This window comes from Dipteris shenzhenensis, chromosome 8 (assembly GCF_047967505.1).
Source record: "Dipteris shenzhenensis isolate YYH24624 ecotype China chromosome 8, Dip_SZ_1.0, whole genome shotgun sequence".
In the NCBI taxonomy this organism is placed as follows: Eukaryota; Viridiplantae; Streptophyta; class Polypodiopsida; order Gleicheniales; family Dipteridaceae; genus Dipteris; species Dipteris shenzhenensis.
This window is the reverse complement of record NC_141603.1, coordinates 6,663,378-6,684,037: the sequence shown is the minus strand read 5'-3', so window position 1 is coordinate 6,684,037 and position 20,660 is coordinate 6,663,378. Positions and strand designations below refer to the sequence as shown.

General features: G+C 44.1%; 1 protein-coding gene across 6 annotated transcripts in view; it reads left to right on the top strand.

Moving 5' to 3' along the window:
* LOC147899032 (FAD/NAD(P)-binding oxidoreductase family protein) overlaps positions 1-20,660 on the top strand; it is a 133,446-nt gene that overhangs the window by 106,001 nt on the left and 6,785 nt on the right. For 5 of the 6 annotated variants that reach the window (XR_015541407.1, XR_015541406.1, XR_015541403.1 and 2 more), the window contains 2 exons: positions 8,213-8,326; positions 17,750-17,837. Coding sequence is in view for 1 of the 6 variants with exons in the window: in XM_087377975.1 (XP_087234101.1) it covers positions 8,213-8,326; positions 17,750-17,837 (202 nt within the window). In the remaining 5 variants the exon portion in view is untranslated. The remainder of the gene's footprint in view (positions 1-8,212; positions 8,327-17,749; positions 17,838-20,660) is intronic. The other variant, XR_015541405.1, reaches the window with a different exon arrangement.

Below are 20,660 nucleotides of genomic sequence, written 5' to 3'. Positions count from 1 at the left end.
TTTGGAAAGGAGGGAAAGAAGGGGGGCGGGGGGGGGGGGGGGGAACACGAAAGAGGAGAAAAGGGAGGGGAAAAAAGGAAGGGGAGGGAGAGGAAACAAGGGGGGATCAATAGACATCCTGAAAAGCTCCCCTTGGTTGTTAAGGCAGTTGGAAGGGGGTTCAAAAAAGAGGTAGAGGAGAGCCTGTTGGGCCTCCGGTGCTTGGGGCTACTAAAGCAATCCACTGACGAAAGGACATCGAGGGAAGGCCACTACCAATGGCTGGGGACGGGGTGTCCAAGTCGGCAGGGCTACCTGTAGGCTATCTCATGGGCTATCCATAGATGCCACTTATACCTTGGTATGAGCCTTGTAGGCCTACTTATAGTCAGTTAGGACTATTGGTACAGCTAGTTTATGTACCATCTAGGTTAGTTAGGACACTTAGTCCAGTTAGGGCAGTTAGCCCTAGGGTTTTGTTATGTTGGCTCTCCCTTGAGCCTCCACACTTCAGTTTTGCAGCAATCTATTACAGCATCTCGTTTTTCTCCATTGTGCTTCCATTTTTGAGCTTCCATTGCTTCCAACACCCAACAGTGGTACCAGAGTAGGTCGGGAATCCATTCCCTCAGCCATTGACAGCTCTCCCAAGCTGTTTGGCAGCCTCTGGAGCTCTCATTCTTGCTGGTTTGGCTGGTTTTCACACTCCCACGAGTGTTTGAGATCTTTCCAAGCACTTGTGTCACGAAAAATCTCATTTTCTCGCGAGAAGACTGCACTTTGGAGCAACTCTCGTGAAGGGAACTGTTTTTCGGTGCATTTTCCAGCCTGCTGCAGCAAAAAACAACCACATGCGAGCATTCACAGCATCAGTACAGAATTCCGAACCTGTAAAAAATAAATAAAAACAAAATCCATACACGCGTTAGAAATTGTACGGAAATCTGTACATGCGTCATAAATTGTATGGAAATCCGTACACCTGTCAAAAATTGTACGAAAATCCGTACATCTGTCAGAAAATTCTGTACTTCTGTCCAGTTTGTCAGAATTCAAGTACATTCACTGCAGTACGAGCTGCCTCGGGGTGCATGCCAGTCATTTCTCAAAATTTCCAGCATTTCGGAGCTGTCTTGAGCTGCGTGTCAGCATTTTGGAGCTGCCTCAAGCTGCGTGCCAGCATTTTGGAGCTGCCTCGAGCTGCGTGCTGGCGTTTGGAGCCATTTGGAGTTGCTGAATTGATCCGGAGACTTCTCTTTGAGCCCTTTCCTCCTCATTTGGCATCCCTTTGCCTCGGGCTGCGACCTCTCTCCATTTGCTGCAATTCTCATTTCCAGCCCTCATTTGCTCGCTTTCAGAGCTTGTCACTGCTGTTCATCATTGGGTAAGCCGTTGTTGCATTGGCTTTTTCCAATTTCTGCTTCATTTGCATTTTGGAAAGGCCTCGTGTTGCCTTGGAAGGCCTCGTGTTGCATTTTTCTTGCAACAGGTACACCTTGGGACAGCAGAGTCCTTTGCAGACATAAGCTTTGAAGCTTGGGCAGTTTTTTGGCACTTGATTGTGAGAGGTTGCCTTTCTCTCATTTGCTTTGCCAGTTGGTGCATTTGCCTTGTATCTCAACATCATGTCTGGTGGCAAAGATGATTTGTTTGGGCTGATTGGGGCCGATGACAAGCTTGATGGTACCAATTATCCCATGTGGTCATACATGATGGGACATCTTTTGGTTGCCAAGAATCTATGGCATATTGTTTCAGGTTTTGAGGCTAGGCCTACATGAATTGTTACTAGTGCTACACCCTGCAGCCTCTGCTTCTTCAGGTGATGGTTCTATTGCCACAGCTAGGACTCTTGCACCTCCTGCTCCAGGTGCTTTGCCTCCTTCACATGAGAAAATTCAGTGGGATGGTCGTGATGCCAAAGCACATGCCTTGATTGCTCTTTCAGTGAAACGGATTATTATCCCTCATATTCGGTCTTGCAAGACAGCTGAGCAAGCATGGGATCAGCTTACATCTTTGTATCAGGTGCGGAATGAGGCGAGGGTTGCCTATCTCTGCAGGCAGTTGAAAGATTTAAAGCTTGATGAGGGTGGTAACATGGATGCCTATCTTACTAATGTGAAGGATTTGAAAGAGCAGTTGGCCAACATTGATGAGATTATGCCTAATTCTCAGCTGGTTTCTAATACCCTTGATGGGTTGCCTGATTCATATCAACGCTTTGCTACTACATTGAGGTTGGTTGCAAGGGGTGATGCCAATCATTTCTCATTTGACCAGCTTGTTGCTCTTCTTCTTCAGGAGGAGTAAAGTCGTGTGAATCACAATGCTACTATGGCTAGTGATCAAGCATTTGCTGCCCATCATAAACACAAAGGTAAAGACAAGGTTTCAACTGGAAAGCCATCTCATTCCCATGCTGATCATTCACATGGTGCCTCTTCTTCAGGGGATTGCAAAAAGAAGAAGTGATGTAACTATTGCAGGAAACCTGGGCATGATATTTCTGAATGCAGGAAGCGCATAGCATCAAAAAAAAAAAAGAAAAAGTTTGGTCTTGCAGTATCTGATGCACCGTGCTGTGTTTCCCAAGGATGGGAGAGTTGGTGCTTCACGTAAACTTTATCTGGTTGATAGTGATGTTTGTGGACGCATGAGGGTTGCAGCTCTTGGGGGGTTCTACTATTTTGTTACTTTTATTGATGATTTCACCAGGTACAATTGGATTTTCGCATTGAAATCCAAGTCTGATGTTTCTTCATGTTTCAAGCACTTTATTGCCTTGGTTGAGAATGAGAGTGGGCTACACATTGCTCACATTAATACAGACAGGGGGGGTGAATACATGTCGAAGGAGTTTGCTGTTTTTTTGGCTTCCCGTGGCATTCATCATTGATGCACGGTGCCTTATACTCCTCAAGAGAATCCCGTGGCTGAGCGGAAGAATAGATCAACAATGGAAATGGCCAGATGCCTGTTGAAAGGCAAACATTTGCCTAATAAGTTGTGGTTGGATGTGGTCATGTGTGCAAATTACATCTTGAATAGATGTCCTACAAAGGCATTGTAGACTATCACACCTTATGAAGCTTGGACGGGTCGTAAGCCTCGCATTTTCCACCTGAGGACTTTTGGATGCTTAGCTTATGCTCATGTGCCTTCACAAAGATGCACTAAGTTGGATGATAAAGCTGTTAAATGCATTTTTCTTGGGTGTAGTTCAAAGAGCAGGGGCTATAAGCTTTATCAGCGCCGCACGGGCAAGTGTTTTGTTAGTCGGGATGTTGTGTTTGATGAATCTTCCACTATGCCTTTGCTGGACTGTCAAAAACAGCCTGTTGTTGATGCCCGAGACATATTTGACAGCTTGATGCCTTTGTTTCCATCCGATGCTCGGGATGATGTTCCATCTGAGGTTGTCCCTCCTCCATCTGTTGGTCATTTACAGCCCCATGTGCATGCAGAAATTCAGCCTGATATGCCTATCATTGATCAGGGTCATTTGCACCGGACTCTTGACCAGGAAAGAGCAGAAATTCAGGAGCCTGAAAAGGTATCCCGTTGGCTCCTTGACACATTAAAAGACAGTAAACAAGACACTCCTCTGCCAGCCCGTACAAGAGCAGCTGTCCGGAAAGAGCATGCTAGTTTTGTTGCTTATGCTTTGGTTGCTACAGCATGCAATGAAGAGCCATTATGTCATCAAGATGCCTTTCAGAATGATTGTTGGATAAAGGCCATGCAAGCTGAATTGGACTCTATCCATGAGAATGACACTTGGGAGTTGTGTGATTTGCCTTATGGCAAGAATGCCATTGGAACTAAGTGGGTTTACAAGATCAAACGGAAAGTTGATGGTTCAGTGGATCGTTACAAAGCCCGTCTTGTTGCTAAGGGCTATGCTCAGTAGCATGGCATTGACTTTGAGGAGACTTTTGCTCCCACTTCCAGGATCACTACCATTCGCATTGTTATTGCCTTTGCTGCCCACTTTCATTGGCAGATACATCAGCTTGATATTAAGATAGCTTTCCTTCATGGGCATTTGCAAGAAGAGGCCTATGTTTCCCAACCTCCTGGCTTTGAGGTTGAAGGTTCTAAAAGCAAGGTATGCCGCTTGAAAAAGGCCCTGTATGTATTGAAGCAGGCACCTCGGGCTTGGTATTCGAGAATTCATTCTCATTTGCTCACACTTGGCTTTTAGAACAGCCCTACAGAGGCTACCCTTTACATCCGCAAGTGTGGGACAGATTTGCTGATTTTAGTCCTTTATGTGGATGACATGCTTGTAACTGGGACACATGCTCAGCAAATTGCAGATTTTAAAGTTGATTTGCAGCAGACATTTGCTATGTCTGATCTTGGTCTTCTGCACTACTATCTGGGCATTCAATTTGCTAGCAGTGAGGGGGGCATTTTAATATCACAATCCAAGTACATGGACAGCTTTTGCAGCGTTTTCAGTTTGAGGATTGCAAGCCAGTATCCACACCATTAGAGATTGGTTTTCACTTCTGTTCTGAGGATGGCAGCGGTACATGTGATGTCACTCTTTATCAGCAGGCAGTTGGTTGTTTGATTTACCTGATTTACCTATGCCATAGGAGACCTGATCTACAGTATGCTGTCTCACAGTTGAGCAGATATATGCACAGCCCATCTGTGCATCATTGGCATGCCGTGAAGCGTGTTTTCAGATATCTTAGAGGCACTCAGCATTTAGGCCTTCTTTATGGGACTAATACTTCACTTGTCATGCATGGGTTCACTGATAGTGATTGAGCTGGTTGTTCTGACACTCGTTTGTCACATAGTGACAACTGTTTTATGCTTGGTACTTCATGTGTTTCTTAGTTCAGCAAGAAGCAGAGTACAGTTGCTACTTTTAGCTGTGAAGCTGAGTACATAGCTGCTTTTACAGCTAGAGTGGAGTGTGTTTGGCTTCGGAAGCTACTTGTAGATCTTTGTGCATGTCAGATTGCTCCTACCGTCATCTTCATTGATAGTCAGAGTGCTTTGACTGTCGCACGGAATCCAGTTTTCCATGCTCGCACAAAGCACATTGAGGTTCACTATCACTATGTCAGGGAGCAATTATCAATAGGTGATATTGAGTTGTCTTATGTTCCCACTGAAGACAACCTGGTAGATCTTTTTACAAAGGCTCTACCTCGACCTAAGTTTGAGGCTTTTCGGCAGGCTTTAAACTTGGTACCTTTTGTAACTTGATCTATTGTACTGTGTACAGTCATAGGTTGCTATATCCTACGGGACGAACATGTGCAACCATGACACTAGATATTTAGGTATCCTGAGCCATGTCCAGGATACTTCGGCCCATACCATGGAGGGGGGTTTGTAGGCTATCTCATGGGCTATCCATAGATGCCACTTATACCTTGGTATGAGCCTTGTAGGCCTACTTATAGTCAGTTAGGACTATCGGTACAGTTAGTTTATGTACCATCTAGGTCAGTTAGGACATTTAGTCCAGTTAGGGCAGTTAGCCCTAGGGTTTTGTTATGTTGGCTCTCCCTTGAGCCTCCACACTTCAGTTTTGCAGCAATCTATTACAGCATCTCGTTTTTCTCCATTGTGCCTCCATTTTTGAGCTTCCATTGCTTCCAACATCCAACACTAACAAGGCCGAAGGACAGTTTGCAAAAGCATGAGTGACTCCTAGGTAACGACCCATAGTGCTAGGGTGCGAGTAGGCCCACAAAGAGTAGTACATGGCAACCACTGGGCAGATGGCCCATGATTGGGCAGCCCCGTAGCCAGGAGTTCAGAGCCCATCAAGCAATCTAGGCCATTTGCCTCAAAGACTGAGTAATATGGTGGGGTATCTTTCGATGGATATAAGGGTTGCCATTTTTTGGACAGATACATTAATGGCATCTTTATTACTTTCTTGCTCTTTCGCCTTGAATATTGGTGGCCTTAAGTCTTTCATGACATTGGCGGTTTCTCTCAAATGAGAGGTACCCTCTGCATGCAGCACGTGGAGTAGTTAATGGGTACCAGCTAGCTTTTGTATACTATCGGTAAGATTTTGAAGTGTGGTTAATTGTTACTAACTGATTTTCTACTTCAGTAGTTGTATCCTCAAGTTTAGTGAATTCACTCCAAGCTAATGGTTGCTAATTGATTTTCTACCTTTTTTTTTGCTGGAAAAAAGAAATTATATCATAATGCAAAAAAGAAAGAATCACAAGATGAACTCTTTACATCACACGAGCTAACAGCCTTGCTGCCATGATCAAGGAACTAGAACCCGTCCCAAAGAAAAACATGACATCTAGGCACTCCTTCTGCAAAGAAAGTACAAAATCCCCAAGCAATGGCTTATTCCTGAAAATGCAATTGTTTCTAGCCTTCCAAATACCCTGAAGAACAGTGGCTTGAACCACCTACCACAAATCGTGTTGTATTTCTGTCAACTGACCCTTATCTCCCAGGAAAGCTTGCTTCCAACGAACCTTTATATGAATAGAAGCCCAACCAAACCATGACATCATAGCTCGCCAAACAGACCTAGAGGAAAAGCATTTCCAAAACAAGTGATAATGATTTTCACATTGAACCTTACAAAACCTCACATTGACATCATAGCTTGCCTCCCATCCCCAAATTGCAGCCCACGACCTAGATGTTCCAAGTAGTAATACTGGATAGTGTCTCACAAACACTCTTCTTGGGTGAGGGTATAAGCTTCTGGCAAGAAGGGGAAGTCACGTCCTGCACCTCAGTTCGGAAGATCCTCTATTTAGAAATATCCTGAAGGTTCGCGAAACCATCTCTATCAAAAGGGCATGACCCCCTTTGATGCCAAGCTTCCATGTCACAGGTGAAGTCTTGCTGCATCCTTTTGCATCCTATCCATGATAGCAAAGGGCCACCTGCCAAATCCTCTGTGCTGCAGGGCAGCTCCTCAAGTAGAGCGAAATTTTGTGGAGAGCGAAATTATCTTGAGTCACTATTCGCACATCAGTGACACCGCCCATCCAGTCGCATTTGCTCCAACCACGAGCCACCTTCCAGAAGAAATATCTAATTTTCTGGGGCCATAGGCTAGTCCTCAGGCGAATGGCTTCTAGAAGGCCAGAACACTCTTCTCCTTTGAGAAGTTTCATTCTATAGAAGAAGAAAACTCTTGTGCAAAAATCATTAGTTATAAACATAGACTGCTTAAGTATTTTAATCTATCCTTGGGAGCAATAGTATGAAAGCCAACCTCAACTCCTGGCAATTAAAGACAAGGCCTAAGGAAAGCAAGAAGGTTGTTGGAGTCAATGAGAGTGAGCTAGGGATAACTTGGGACACAATCTTTCCTAGAACTAAGAATAGATCTACTAATAGGAAGGATAAATTCTTTCAAAACTTGAAGCCCTTGGGTCAAAATTCTTATGGAACCCCTAAATGCTTAGTTGCTGGTCCTGTAGAAATTATTTGCCTAGATTGGTGTTGGTTTGAGTTGTGCATTTATTCTACTATGCACACACCTACCTTGCTTGTAGTGTTGTCGGACAAACTTGGCTCAGGTTCTATTATATTATTAATAGCTCGGACAAACTTGGTTTAGGTTCTAATGGCTTTGACAAACTTGGCTCAGGTTCTATTATTTTATACCCTGCATGGAAGTGCATGTGCTTTTGTTTACTTATCGCCACTTTGACTTGCGGACACATAGTCAAAGCATAGTCATGTATCAATTCCCTAAAGTAGTCGTGGTTTCTATGAGATAATGTAATTGGTTTTGAAAATCCTCATTAAAAATCTCCAAGAAGCTGTGAACTTTGTGCTTGTTGTTGCAGTGCATTGTTGTGTTTAAATATTGGTAATCTCCACAATTGTGTTGACTTTTGATCCAATGCTCTTAGTATGACTTCCTTAAGGTTCTTGTTTCTTTGAAATTATAGATTGTTCCATGGCCTTTCAATGTTTGCCATAAAAGTCCATATGTCTTTCTACATGAATCCAAGAAATAAATATTATTGTGGGTCTCCTATTCTTGCAAGATGTGGAAGCTAGAAGGTGCTTATGTGTTTTTTAATCATGAAATGTCTTGAAGACTTCCATATACTGCAAGATGATATTATGTCATGTAAATCATGCTCACTTATTTTAAGTTGCTTTCAAAGGGTAAGCATGCAATTGTGTTGAGAATTATATTGTTACACCTTAGGTATAAGTTTTGTATGAAGATAGTCTCTAAGTGTGTTTCTTACAGATCTTGTCAGGGCAATATCCAAGAGGCCACAAGGAATTGCGTGGTTCTTTTTTTCGGGTCCATGGGCCAAATGATACAGCAATGTGGTTCTCTGAACGTGGGGTTGAATTAAAGGTATTCTTCATAGTGGCTTTCTAAGATTGTATTTTCAGTTGTATGAGCGCATGAGATTGGCTTGTATTTGAGATGTTCCTGTTCTCTTTTTCTTATTTGTTTACTTCATGAAAACCTTACTTGAAGCATGATTCCTACATATCTTCATTGTCATGTGTTGGCAAATGAGTGGCGAGTAAGCCTAGTATTTGGGGCAGGCTCTATAGGAAGCTGTGTCCCACCACCTTGTCACGATCTGTGACGTATTCCTTTCTCTTTCTAGACTTATGGATGGTTTAATGAATGGACACTTGTGGAAGGGTATGACCTTTCGACGGGACACTTCCTAATGAGGCATAACCCTTCACAAGAGACATTCTAATGAAGAGACATTCCTATTGTAATGTACCCTCTCATCAAGGGTCACACCCTTCACAAGGGGTACACACCTCTTCATGCACATACCCTTTGGAGTACACACCTTTTCATGTGTGACTCTTCACTCTCTATATAAGAGAGGCCCAATTGTATGGATGACACAATCACATCCACCCTAGAGACATTCAAGCAATATAATTATTCCTTGTTCTCTGCTATCTCAGTCTCTTTTCTGTTCCTTAGCACAGTTCTAAATATAGTAAATCTAGGATTTCTTACAGTGGTATCAGAGCAAAATTCACTCCTGCCTGTAGGAAATGCCCCCCACCTTCTAGCGCTGATCTGATACATTTTCGCCGCTAGAAGGACATCCGTGCACATTGTGCATGGAAGAGATGGAGAGGATGAGCGTAAAATTTTTTAACGCCTACCCGGCCTAAAGTCATCCTGGCCTCTCCATCTCCCTCACATCACAAGTTGATGTGAATGGACACGACCAAAATCGTGTCCTTTCAGGTGCTTGGGCTGTCCCAAAACCAAGGGACGCACCTTTTCCACCATGGGACACACCTTTTGGTGACGAGTCTCGACTCCTCACTCATGGGACATACCCCATCGTGGGCAAATGGACATACCTATTCATGCAGGGTCGCATCCCTTTTAACAATAGGGACATATCCCCTCATGAACAGGTGCACCTATTCCAAGGGTCACACCCCTTCGAATAGGCACACCTCCTAGGCTCCAAGTACCTACAAAAGGGTACCTAGAGGGGTCAAAAGGGACAAAAATTAAACCCATCCCCTACCCCTAGGTTTACCCTAGCTACCCTAGGATTAAAACTAAACCCCCAAATTAATTTTTGGGCAATCAACCCATTGGGCAGCCCCCATCGAAAAGAGGCGAACCTCTTCATTGCACCGTACGGATCTCGAGCAAATCTCTGCGCAGCCAGCCGTACAGCCTGCGCAGCCAGCCATACAGCCTGCGCAGCCAGCCGTACAGCCTTGCGCCATCTTTTCCGTACCCCCCCTGCACAGTTATTCCGTACAACCCTGTACGTATTTTCGCTGCCCTGCCGTACAGCCTGCGCAAGCCTGCCGTACAGCCGTACAGCCGCACAGCCTGCGCTGTCAGTTTCTGTTTCGCCATTCCCTGCGCTGCCAGTCCCTGTTTCGTCATTTACGCTGGCAACCCCTCGCTATTTGCAGCCCTAGCCTTGCCCATTGCGGCCCTGGTTACCTGCCATTTCCTGACAGCCTGCAGCCCTTCCCTTGTTTCGCCATCTTTGCCCTGCCAAATTAGCACCAGTTGCAACTATTCTCGCGATGAAGACAGCTCGTTGACAGCCCGGACCAGACAAGCCTCGAGCACTCCTTGCAAAACACTGCAACATGGACCTCCGGACAACGATTTGCAACCTTCTTCTACGCAATCACTTGGCAGATTAAAGTATTGCCAGGTGGAGTCTTTCCAATCTGCTTTTTACGGATTCTCTTTAACAAATTACAGCAAATGAAAGAATCCACATTAAAGCATGGAAACCCCTGGTAATTCACCCGGCCTCTCAAGGACACCTCAGGCACCTGCTACTACACAATATCGTGTTCAAATTGCACAGCCAGCCCATTTTGGAGCCTTTGCATCTTGGGTCTTTTGTGTCACGTGCCCTCCGAGTGACTTGGATCACATCCTCTACCTTCTGCGTGAGGCACCTCAGTTACATTATTTCCTCAGCACAGTACAGGTTGTGTTCCACGAGACACGAAGATATCCGGAACACGATATTCCTCAGGAGTTTGCTGTTCATTTTTGGAGAGAGTTTTACCCTTCACCTTCGGCATCTCCAGGGTACTCTCCACCTCCTTCAGCTCCCAGATATCCTCCTCTACAGGTTGTACCTTCTCCAAGTCAGTATTTACATTCTGAAGGCACTCCCTCTCCTGGATATCCTCCTCTTCCGACAGCAGCTTCTTACCCTTTTTCAGATCCGTGGACTCTGCTACCTACCCTTGTCTTATCACGAGCAGTAACACCTTTTTCAGAATCTCCAGTGTTACCTCCGACAGGACCTCCCTTACCAGATTTCCACGGGTGGTTCCATCCTGCCTCGCCTGCCCCCTCCAATATGAGCAACCTCAGGGAGCAGCCCGAATCCTCTTCCAGGAATGGTACAAACTAGAGCGCAAGTTCACGCTTTTCTTACAGGGATTTCCGACATGTCGCACCGCTCGCGTGAAGCCTCTCCAGAGATTAAAGAATCAAGTCCTAAAAAGACCCCTGAAGGCAACGTCCAAAGTGAATCACTATTGCAACTTCAAATATCTCAGCTTCAGGACAGCATCTCTGACTTGGTTCAAAAAGTTCAACAACTTCAAGATTCTCGAAGTCCAGTACATACAGAGGATGACGTGACGCAACCAGACGACGATGCGGACTCTTTCCCACCAGAGGTAGAAAACACTGAACTACGTGCCCTCTACCGATTACTTCAGGCTTCCAAAACTAAAAGACTTGACGTCAAACTTCCGGAAGCCTACACTGGTCAACGTAATCGCCGAACAGTTGACCAATGGCTCGCTAAAATGCGCATGTATTTTGACACTGTTGACCTCACGGAAGGCAAAAAGATCGCCTTGGCAGCCTCCCTCCTGAAGGATACAGCATTTCTATGGTGGCAAAGACGCTTAAAGGACGAAAAAAGTGTGTTAACATGGGAACGTTTTGAACACGTGCTCCGTAAGCAGTTTGTACCTGCCAATGCGGACTTCCAAGCACGTTCAAAACTCCGACAGTTGGAGCAAACGGGTTCCCTGTCTTCTTATATCTCTCAGTTCACCACATTGGTGCTGGAGATTGATGGTTTAACTGAGGATGATCGCCTTCATGCTTTCATCTCAAGCCTAAATCCCTCGTTATGCATTGATGTTCTTAAAGCAAACATCACCACCACAGATGGCGCTATTGCTTACGCAGAGCGCATTACAGATTTCCTAAACACAGGGAAGCAGAGTGCTAATCGCACACATAACTCTCCTATGGCCAAAGGTGCTCGCCCTCAAGATAACACCAGGTTTCGAAAAAACTTCGGTAATCAAGGTCAGCGACAGTCTCAAGATCCCCAGAAGCCTCAGAAATCATTTGTTGGATTTTAACAGAAGCACTCCCCCAAGGATCGTGTTTCTTCTTCTTCACAAAGTCATTACCGACATCCCCAACATAAAGGTGCGGCCACTGACAAGAAGAACAACCATAGTCACAATGAAACGCGTTTCATTGAATTTGAAACGTTTCGAAACGTGCAGCACGTTTCGAAACGTTTCATGTTCAATGAAACGTGGCTAGGGTAAGCTTACATAAGAGTTTGCAAGGGCAAATCTCCTGTACGTCTCCCGTACGGCGGCGACGCGGCGCAAGGGGCTTTTGGACGACAATCACGACACCTGCAGGCTAGGGGCTTTTTGACGAGTCACGACAGTCACGACAGGACACCCGCAGGCTGCGCCGCTAGCTAGCTGCTAGCTCCAAGCGCCTTGGCCCCTACGCAAGGCTCAAGGCAGCAATCGAGATTCGATATTCACATTCTACAGTCTACTCCAACGCCTTTGAAGTTTGAATGACGAACAGGTCCCAGGAGCGCCCAAGTGCATCGTGGACGCGTGACGCAAGTACGTTAGCTGGCAGCTGGCTGCTGTACATGCATGACGAATCACGATAGAAGCCTGTACTATGTAGCCCCTTTTGTCCGTGGCGTTGGAGCGTGGCAAGCTGCATGCTGCATGCTGCATGCATGATGCTGCTAATTGCCAGCTAGCTAGCTATTAGCTAGCTGCTGTGAGCAATGAGCATTGGAAGCAGTTGGTTGGTCTTGCACGAAATAATTGTAATTTATTATAATTTATTGCAAGACAAATTACAATAAATTTTGTAACATTCACGATTCACAATACAAAATTTATTGTAATTTGTCTTGCAAGCTTGAAGCAACAAATAATCAAAGGGATCTATGGTTGTCTTGCAGGTAGTATAGCTTAGAGATGGGGCGAGCAAAGGACATTGTTTGGGAGCAAGTGCATGTGGAGCAACAGTATGGTGCTTCGGGTTCGAAACAATGGAAGTGTAAGCATTGTGGTGGCTCATTTTGTGGTAGTGCACCTCGTGTAAGGGCACATCTTCTTGGTATCACTGGAAAGGGTGTGAATCCATGTGTAGGAGAAGTTCCAGATGATGTAATTCTTTCCTTGGGAGGCACACCAAGTGGCCCGTCAAAGAGGGCACGAGTTGAGGCCTCATCAACACTAGTACGTCCTGGATCTCCTCCCAGGAGTCCTGTTCTATCTGTGACATCTGGACCCCCTCCTCCACTTTCACCACCTACACAAGGGGCTTCTTTTTCTATTGGTAGTGCTTCCACTAGACGGGCATCAGTGCGAGTTGTGAAGCCTCCAAGGTTTCCAAATTCAACCAGGTTACCACCCAGGCCAGGGACTTTACGAGCTAGTTGGGTCACAACTTTGCTTGCATCTGCTCGTCGGGCAACTCGCAAGCTCTTTTATGAGTGTGACCTTTCCTTTAACCTTGCTCGTACTCCAGCTTTTCAGGAGTTCGTTCAGGCAGTGGCCGAGGCTGGCCCTTCATTTAGGGCTCCATCTTCAGAGACTTTATGCACTCGGGAGCTGAAAGCAGAGGTCTTGCAAGTTGAGAAGGAGCTGCAGCCTATTAAGGCATCATGGGCTAGATACGGGTGCTCCATTTTGTGTGATGGGTGGTCAGATACCAGGAGGCGCCCGCTCATTAACATTCTTGTATCATCTTGCGTGGGTACTATGTTTTTGAGATCCATAGATGCATCAAATGAATCTCATACAGGTGAGTACATTTACAGCCACATTAAGAAGGCAGTAGAGGATGTGGGGCCTCAGAATGTAGTATAGGTGGTTACAGATAATGCAAGTAACTGTCAGCGCATGGGTGCGCTACTTGAGAGTGACTATCCGCATATCTTTTGGACTCCCTGTGCTGCACACAGTTTGGATCTTCTTATAGAGGACATAGGGAAGCTTCCTTGGATTTCCTCGGTGGTTGACAAGGCACGGAGCATGGTGACTTTCTTGACGAGGAAGCATAGAGCCCTTGCAATTTTTCGGCAACATAGCTCCCATGAGATTCTGAAGCCCTCAAAGACCCGCTTTGCCTATCTCTTTATAGTCTTGTCACGCTTGGTAAAGGTGAAGCCTAACTTAAGGCGCATGGTAGTCAGTGAGGAATGGTTGAGCTGGGATAAGTCCAGCAAACCAAAGGCACGTGCCTTTGAGGACATTGTGTTTGATGGTGATTTTTGGCATGCAGCTGAGGAGATTGTGGGGATTGTGCAGCCCCTTTTCAGTACCCTTCGACTTGTTGATAGAGAAGGATGCACAATTGGACTCGTGTATGAGTTCATGGAGAAGGTTGGAGAGGCATTGAAAGGGTGCACATGGCTTGATGCAACAAGGTAAATGCAAATCAGGAATCTTGACTTTCAATTCACTGTTGGCTGCAGTTATGGCTATTGCTGACCCAAATCTCCCATTTGAGGTCATGACCGACGCTTCCGACATCGCTACAGGAGCAGTCTTGATGCAAGAAGGCAGAGTTATTGCTTTTGACAGCCATAAACATTCTGATATCCAAACCCGATATCCGGTCTATGATAAGGAGTTTCTTGCTGTTGTACATGCTTATCGCTCTTGGAAACATTATCTCATGGGTGCCGACTCTGCGGTCAAGACAGACCATCACTCTCTCAAGTATATCTTTTCTCAGCCAGTCATGAACGCTCGACAAGCACGCTGGGTTGAGTTTTTGGCCAACTTTCACATGACCATTGAGTACATTCCAGGACTACGCAATGTAGTTGCAGATGCTCTCAGCAGGTTACCTCTCGCATCAGCCATGGTAATCTCTACATTATCTATGGATGTTCCGAATTCATTCAAAGGAAAGTATTTCAATGATAAAGACTTCGGCACAGCAGTACAGGTTCTTTCAAAAGATCAACCTTCGACTTCCGAACAAAAGATTTTCTCATCCTATTCTTATACGGACGACCTTCTGTATTATCAAGATCGCGTCTGTGTACCACATGACAAGGATGTTCGATGTCTTTTGTTAAAAGAGCATCATGTAGTTCCTTATGCTGGCCATCCAGGCATCAATAAGACTTATCGGTTACTCAGTGCAACATACTACTGGCCTCAGATGAAAAGAGATGTCATCAAAATGGTTACATCTTGCTTATCTTGTCAACAAATGAAAGCAAGTCGACGCCTTCCAACAGGACTTCTTCAGCCTCTTCCAGTTCCAACTGAAAGGTGGGAAAGTATTTCCATGGATTTCATTACAACACTACCACGATCTTCCCGAGGTAACACTCAGATTATGGTAATTGTTGATTGCTTGTCCAAAATGGCACACTTTGTTGCTTGCAAAAGCAGTGCACAGGCCCCGGACATAGCCAAACCCTTTATACAACACATCTTCCGACACCATGGATTACCCAAGAATATCATATCCGACAGAGATCCTAAGTTTACCAGTCACTTTTGGATTTCACTGTTCGAATCTTTGGGTACTACTCTACTGTTCAGTTCAGCTTACCACCCAGAATCAGATGGCCAGACTGAAAGAGTCAACCAAGTTCTGGAAGAAATGCTTCGACATTATGTTCAGTCACGCCTCGCAGCCTGGGAAGAGTATCTACCACTCCTTGAGTTTGCTTATAATAACTCTTTCCATAGTGCCATCAGCATGACTCCATTCCAAGCAGCTTATGGACACACTCCGATTGTACCAACAAATTTTGTACTTCAACATCGAGTGGCTCTAGCTGATCAACTGGTTCAAGAAATGCAAGACATTCTACTGCAAGTCAGGGATCATATGCGAAAAGCGCAAGAGCGGTATCAACGGTCTGCCAATAAACATAGACGTCACCTGGAATTTAACACTGGTGACATGGTGCTATTATTTGTAGCCCCACATCGCTATAAGACGGTTAAGTCTGTGTTTCCTAAGTTGCGACCAAGATACTATGGACCTTTCCGGATCGTCTAGAAATATTCACCTTTAAGTTATAAATTGGAATTACCACCATCATGGGGTAAAATCCATCCAACATTTCATATTTCTTGGCTAAAGACATATATTCCAGGCGATGAAGCAGTTCCTCCTGCAGGTGATTATGTCCCAGAAATCGAAGACGATTATGTTCTCCTTATTCCTGAGCGTATTCTGGACCATCGACAGCGAGAGACTCGACATCGACTTATCACGGAATTCCTTGTTCTTTGGCGAGATCTGGACGACTCCGACGCTACTTGGCAGTCTGATGAAGACTTACAGCAGTACCCTGATCTTTTACAGCGGTATTTTCAGCATTTACAGTGATATTTTCTACATCAGTTCATTATCTCCACCAGGGTCTTCTTTTGAGTGGGAGGGGATGTCACGATCTGTGACGTATTCCTTTCTCTTTCTAGACTTATGGATGGTTTAATGAATGGACACTTGTGGAAGGGTATGACCTTTCGACGGGACACTTCCTAATGAGGCATAACCCTTCACAAGAGACATTCTAATGAAGAGACATTCCTATTGTAATGTACCCTCTCATCAAGGGTCACACCCTTCACAAGGGGTACACACCTCTTCATGCACATACCCTTTGGAGTACACACCTTTTCATGTGTGACTCTTCACTCTCTATATAAGAGAGGCCCAATTGTATGGATGACACAATCACATCCACCCTAGAGACATTCAAGCAATATAATTATTCCTTGTTCTCTGCTATCTCAGTCTCTTTTCTGTTCCTTAGCACAGTTCTAAATATAGTAAATCTAGGATTTCTTACACACCTTTTCTACACTTAGAGGGATAATTGTTTTTGAAAATCCCTCAGTCTCTAAACTTAAAACATGGGGGTAACAAGTCCATTGGGATATGTTCCGCTCCAGTTAGAAATTGTGGCATGAACTCGGATGGATCGGTGACACAAGCTCCTCAGAGAGACCAATGGTAATGTCTATAAATGTAAATAGTTGATTGGTTTGGTGTGTTATAAGATTGTAGGGGTTCAGCCCAGACTAGGGTTGTGTGAAAAGAAGGCGGGTTTCTCCTTGAACCGCTGCTGCTGCTACCAAAGAGGACGAGCAAGGGGGGAGCGGAGGCTGACGGAGGGCTAGGGCAAAGCTAGTGGGGGCTGACGGGGAGCTAGCGGAGGTGGAACGGAGGGCTAACGAAGGTGGAGTGGAGGGCTAGAGATTATATTCTTCAAGATGCCTCATAGGCCTATGAGACAAAAAATACATCCAAAGTCGATCCAAGTACAAGCCCAAGGGAGTGCATGAGGGAGCTCTTGTGGAGTGTGTAAAGCAGCTCCAACATTATTTTAAAACATTAACTAAGTTATAGTCCTATCAGATCCAAGTACAAGGCCAAGGGAGTGCATGAGGGAGCTCTTGTGGATTGTATAAAGCAGCTCCAACATTATTATAGAACAGAACTATGTTCTAGTCCTATCATAGGATGACTATTATTATATCAGTTTTATATTGAGAGTCTTTAGTCTTAAATTCCAACAAGACTAACGTGATGGTGGAGTCTACAATTTGATGGATCATGTTTGTAACTCAATAGCTAGCTACAATGGAATACTTTGTTCATGATACCTTAATTGAAGACAAAACTCTCTTATCTATATGGTCCCCTCGCTCCCTGTTCATGGGAAGAATTCTTTTGACACTCATATGCCGCCTTAAGCAAGCTACTTATTTTTTTCAAGCCTGCTCAGAAGGCTATGCTCGTTTCTTTAATTCCAAGAAAGAGTTTTACTACATCCTTCGCAGGCCTTGTAAAGGTTTATAGCACAAGACCTTGCATATAATCAATTCATATAAGTACGACTAATTAAAGGGTACTGAATATATATGTACTTTTTGAAAATGTGGTTTTGATGCACAGTTCTATTTTATGACACACATGGAGCATGCCTTAAACGTGAACATTCTGACTTGTATGGTGCAGACGGAAGAGGATGGTCGGATCTTTCCAGCAAGCAATACATCTGCTACAATTATTGACTGCCTCATGAGTGAAGCAAGTAAGCAGGGAGGTATTTCCTTATGCCTAGAACAAATTCTTGCCACCAATTATCGTGGTGCAAGAAATCTTTGGTTCTCAACATCTTAAGTTGATTCTGTCCCTAGTCTACCTTTGGAGCTCCTTCTGTGAACTAGACTACTTACATGATAACTTTCGGTCAATCTGCAATGTTTGAATAGGAAAGACTCTCTTGCAAATGAAGCCAACTTCCATTATACCAACTTTTGAGTAGGGAAGGCTCTCTTGCAAATGAAGGCACCTTCCATTATGGCCATAGAGGGGTGGAGGATGGGACCATACCAACAGGCCACAAGCTCTATACATTGAGCCGCCATGGAGTATAAGAGCTCATGACCACAATAGGAAGAACCTCTTAGTTGCACCAAACCCTCATCTACAAGGGATTTACTTTGCTTGAGGTTTAGTCTATCGATTCTCATATACATTGAGAAGATTGCTTCATTGATTGAATTTTTTTTATGGCAACCAATGAGACGAACTTCCACCATAGGTCCCTTCTTTGAGAGGTAAGGTGAGTATCAACAAGATGGTAATGATTCTAGTTCCAAATGTGTATTATGGCTGATATGAAACCCAAATGATGCATCTTGTGCCTTCCAACAAACCCGCATTGTGGAGGCATAAGCTCTCATATCAAGCTTATAAAATCTTAGGCATGACATCTGTATATGTCTAGTTCACTAACTGTATGATCATCAAAGCCTTCAAGACCTACCCGATGTTCAATCTCAAGAAACCCTCATCGGGTATGATGCACCAAATGTTGGCTAAAAGAGATTTAGATGGGACTAGGAACTCCAAGGTTATTAATAGTAAGGATGGTTCTCTAATAGAGGATCTTATTGTGTACATTCCACACCACTTGTGCAAAGAATTAATGTTCATCCATCTTGAAACTTCATTATTGATTAATTTGGCCTCTAGAAATTCGTTGGAAGAAACGTTTCAGTCAAATTCCCAACTTGATAACCCCCAAGGACTTGTCAAAAAGGTGATTGAATCGGCTTACAAATGCATGCAATATAATCCCAAACGTAAGCTTGAAAGTTGTCTAACTTGTCTCTTGTGGCCTGCAAAGAGGCCATCATCTAAGATCATTGTAGCCACTGTTAGACGTTCAAGACATATGTAATGACAAACCTACAATGACTAATGTGAAGATTACTAGAAGCTGTCAATTTTTGGCTGGCATACTCAAAAGAGAGCAAAGAAACAACCAAATTCTGATTAAATGGCCCTCGCCTCAACATTTATTCACAGACCTCTTCCAATGTTGAAAGGAGAAGGAAGACCAACAGTGGAGTACCATATTCTCCAGATAGGAAGAAAAGGGGTCAGAAAGGGATGAGAAGTTGGCAGAAATAGTCACCATCTCTTCCAGTATTTTCTGAGTTCATGGATGTCAGCTTCCTATGCAGTGAAAGAAAGAGATTCTCACTACACAAATCAAAAAACCTACCAAGGGGAGGTTGACAAACAAGCAGATTCTAAGCACCAGGAACATTTGCAATCCTCATCACATGTTGAGATTTATTTACTGTTTTTGTAAATGTACGCTTCAGGATTTTTCCGTAAATTGACCTCTAGAAATTCTTTACTTGTACACTGGAATTTAACACTCTACAAGGGATTTTCCTCATAACATCGGATCCATTTATACCCTCCAGAAAAGCAATCTTCAGGGGACCCATTTTCCCATGTAGCCCAGGCATGATTCACATGAGGGCAAAGTGCTTTAGCTTAGCTAGAGTGATCGTGCTTCTAGGCACACTTCTTGGATCCATTGACGAAGGGCTGGCTTTTTGATATGCTAGTGTGACCGATCGCCATGTAACCAACATCCTTCTGGGAATGTGACCTCCCCAGGACAAAGTGGAGAAAATTTGAGTGACTATAGATGATTATGGGGTCCAGGATGGTTCAATGTAAGCCCTTAGTTCCACATGAGATAGTACATGTAGAGTTTGCTATGACACTCTCCAAGATGCGATCTTTCAGACAGTGACATTCATACACATAGTCTAGCACTTACTTCCAAACTGGCCCATGATGAAGGGTAAGCGTATAAAAATTATACCACCTCTCTTCATCCGAATTACGAATGTTTGACAAGAAGATACTTCATTTAGTTTCACACATAGATTTTTGAGTAAATATTGCTTGGGAAAGGTAGTTCATGGGTCTTGTGCGCCACTTAAGCTAATAAATTTATCGCATTGGAAATTTGGAAGATGAAATTGCAAGCTGAAATATGATTGTCGATTGATACAACAAGAGCTATCAATAGGTGAACAAGTGTATGTATGTCTACCGATACAACAAAAGCTATCAATGATAACTATCAATAGGTGGATGTAGTGACAGGAGGTTGAAAGTGCAGCTTTCTCAAATAGGATTGCTTTCACAAATGTTTTATCTTAATAGGGACCAAAATGACCATTTCTATTCACCAAGGACAAGCAAATAAACGTGCAGAGATCCACCAGGTATTTATCATGCCTTACTAGGTTTGAGTACTAGGTTGCCTAAATGGTTGACCAAAAGATTATGAAGGAGCTATCGAATTTATCTTGAAACTAAAGCTTGTAGAAGGATCAAGCACAACTAAAGGGAGTGGGCGTAAAAAACTTGAGGTGATCACCCTTGTTTCTTCAACCACACTGCTTAAAGACTAACATCTTTTAATTTGCTTTAAATTGTTGTTGCACGACAATGTTACACCACTACAAGAGAACATTTAGTGTCAACCATAACTAGCTTGTGCTTATTTCCTCATCTTAACATTGACCCTCGGATGTTTTGAAAGAATGTT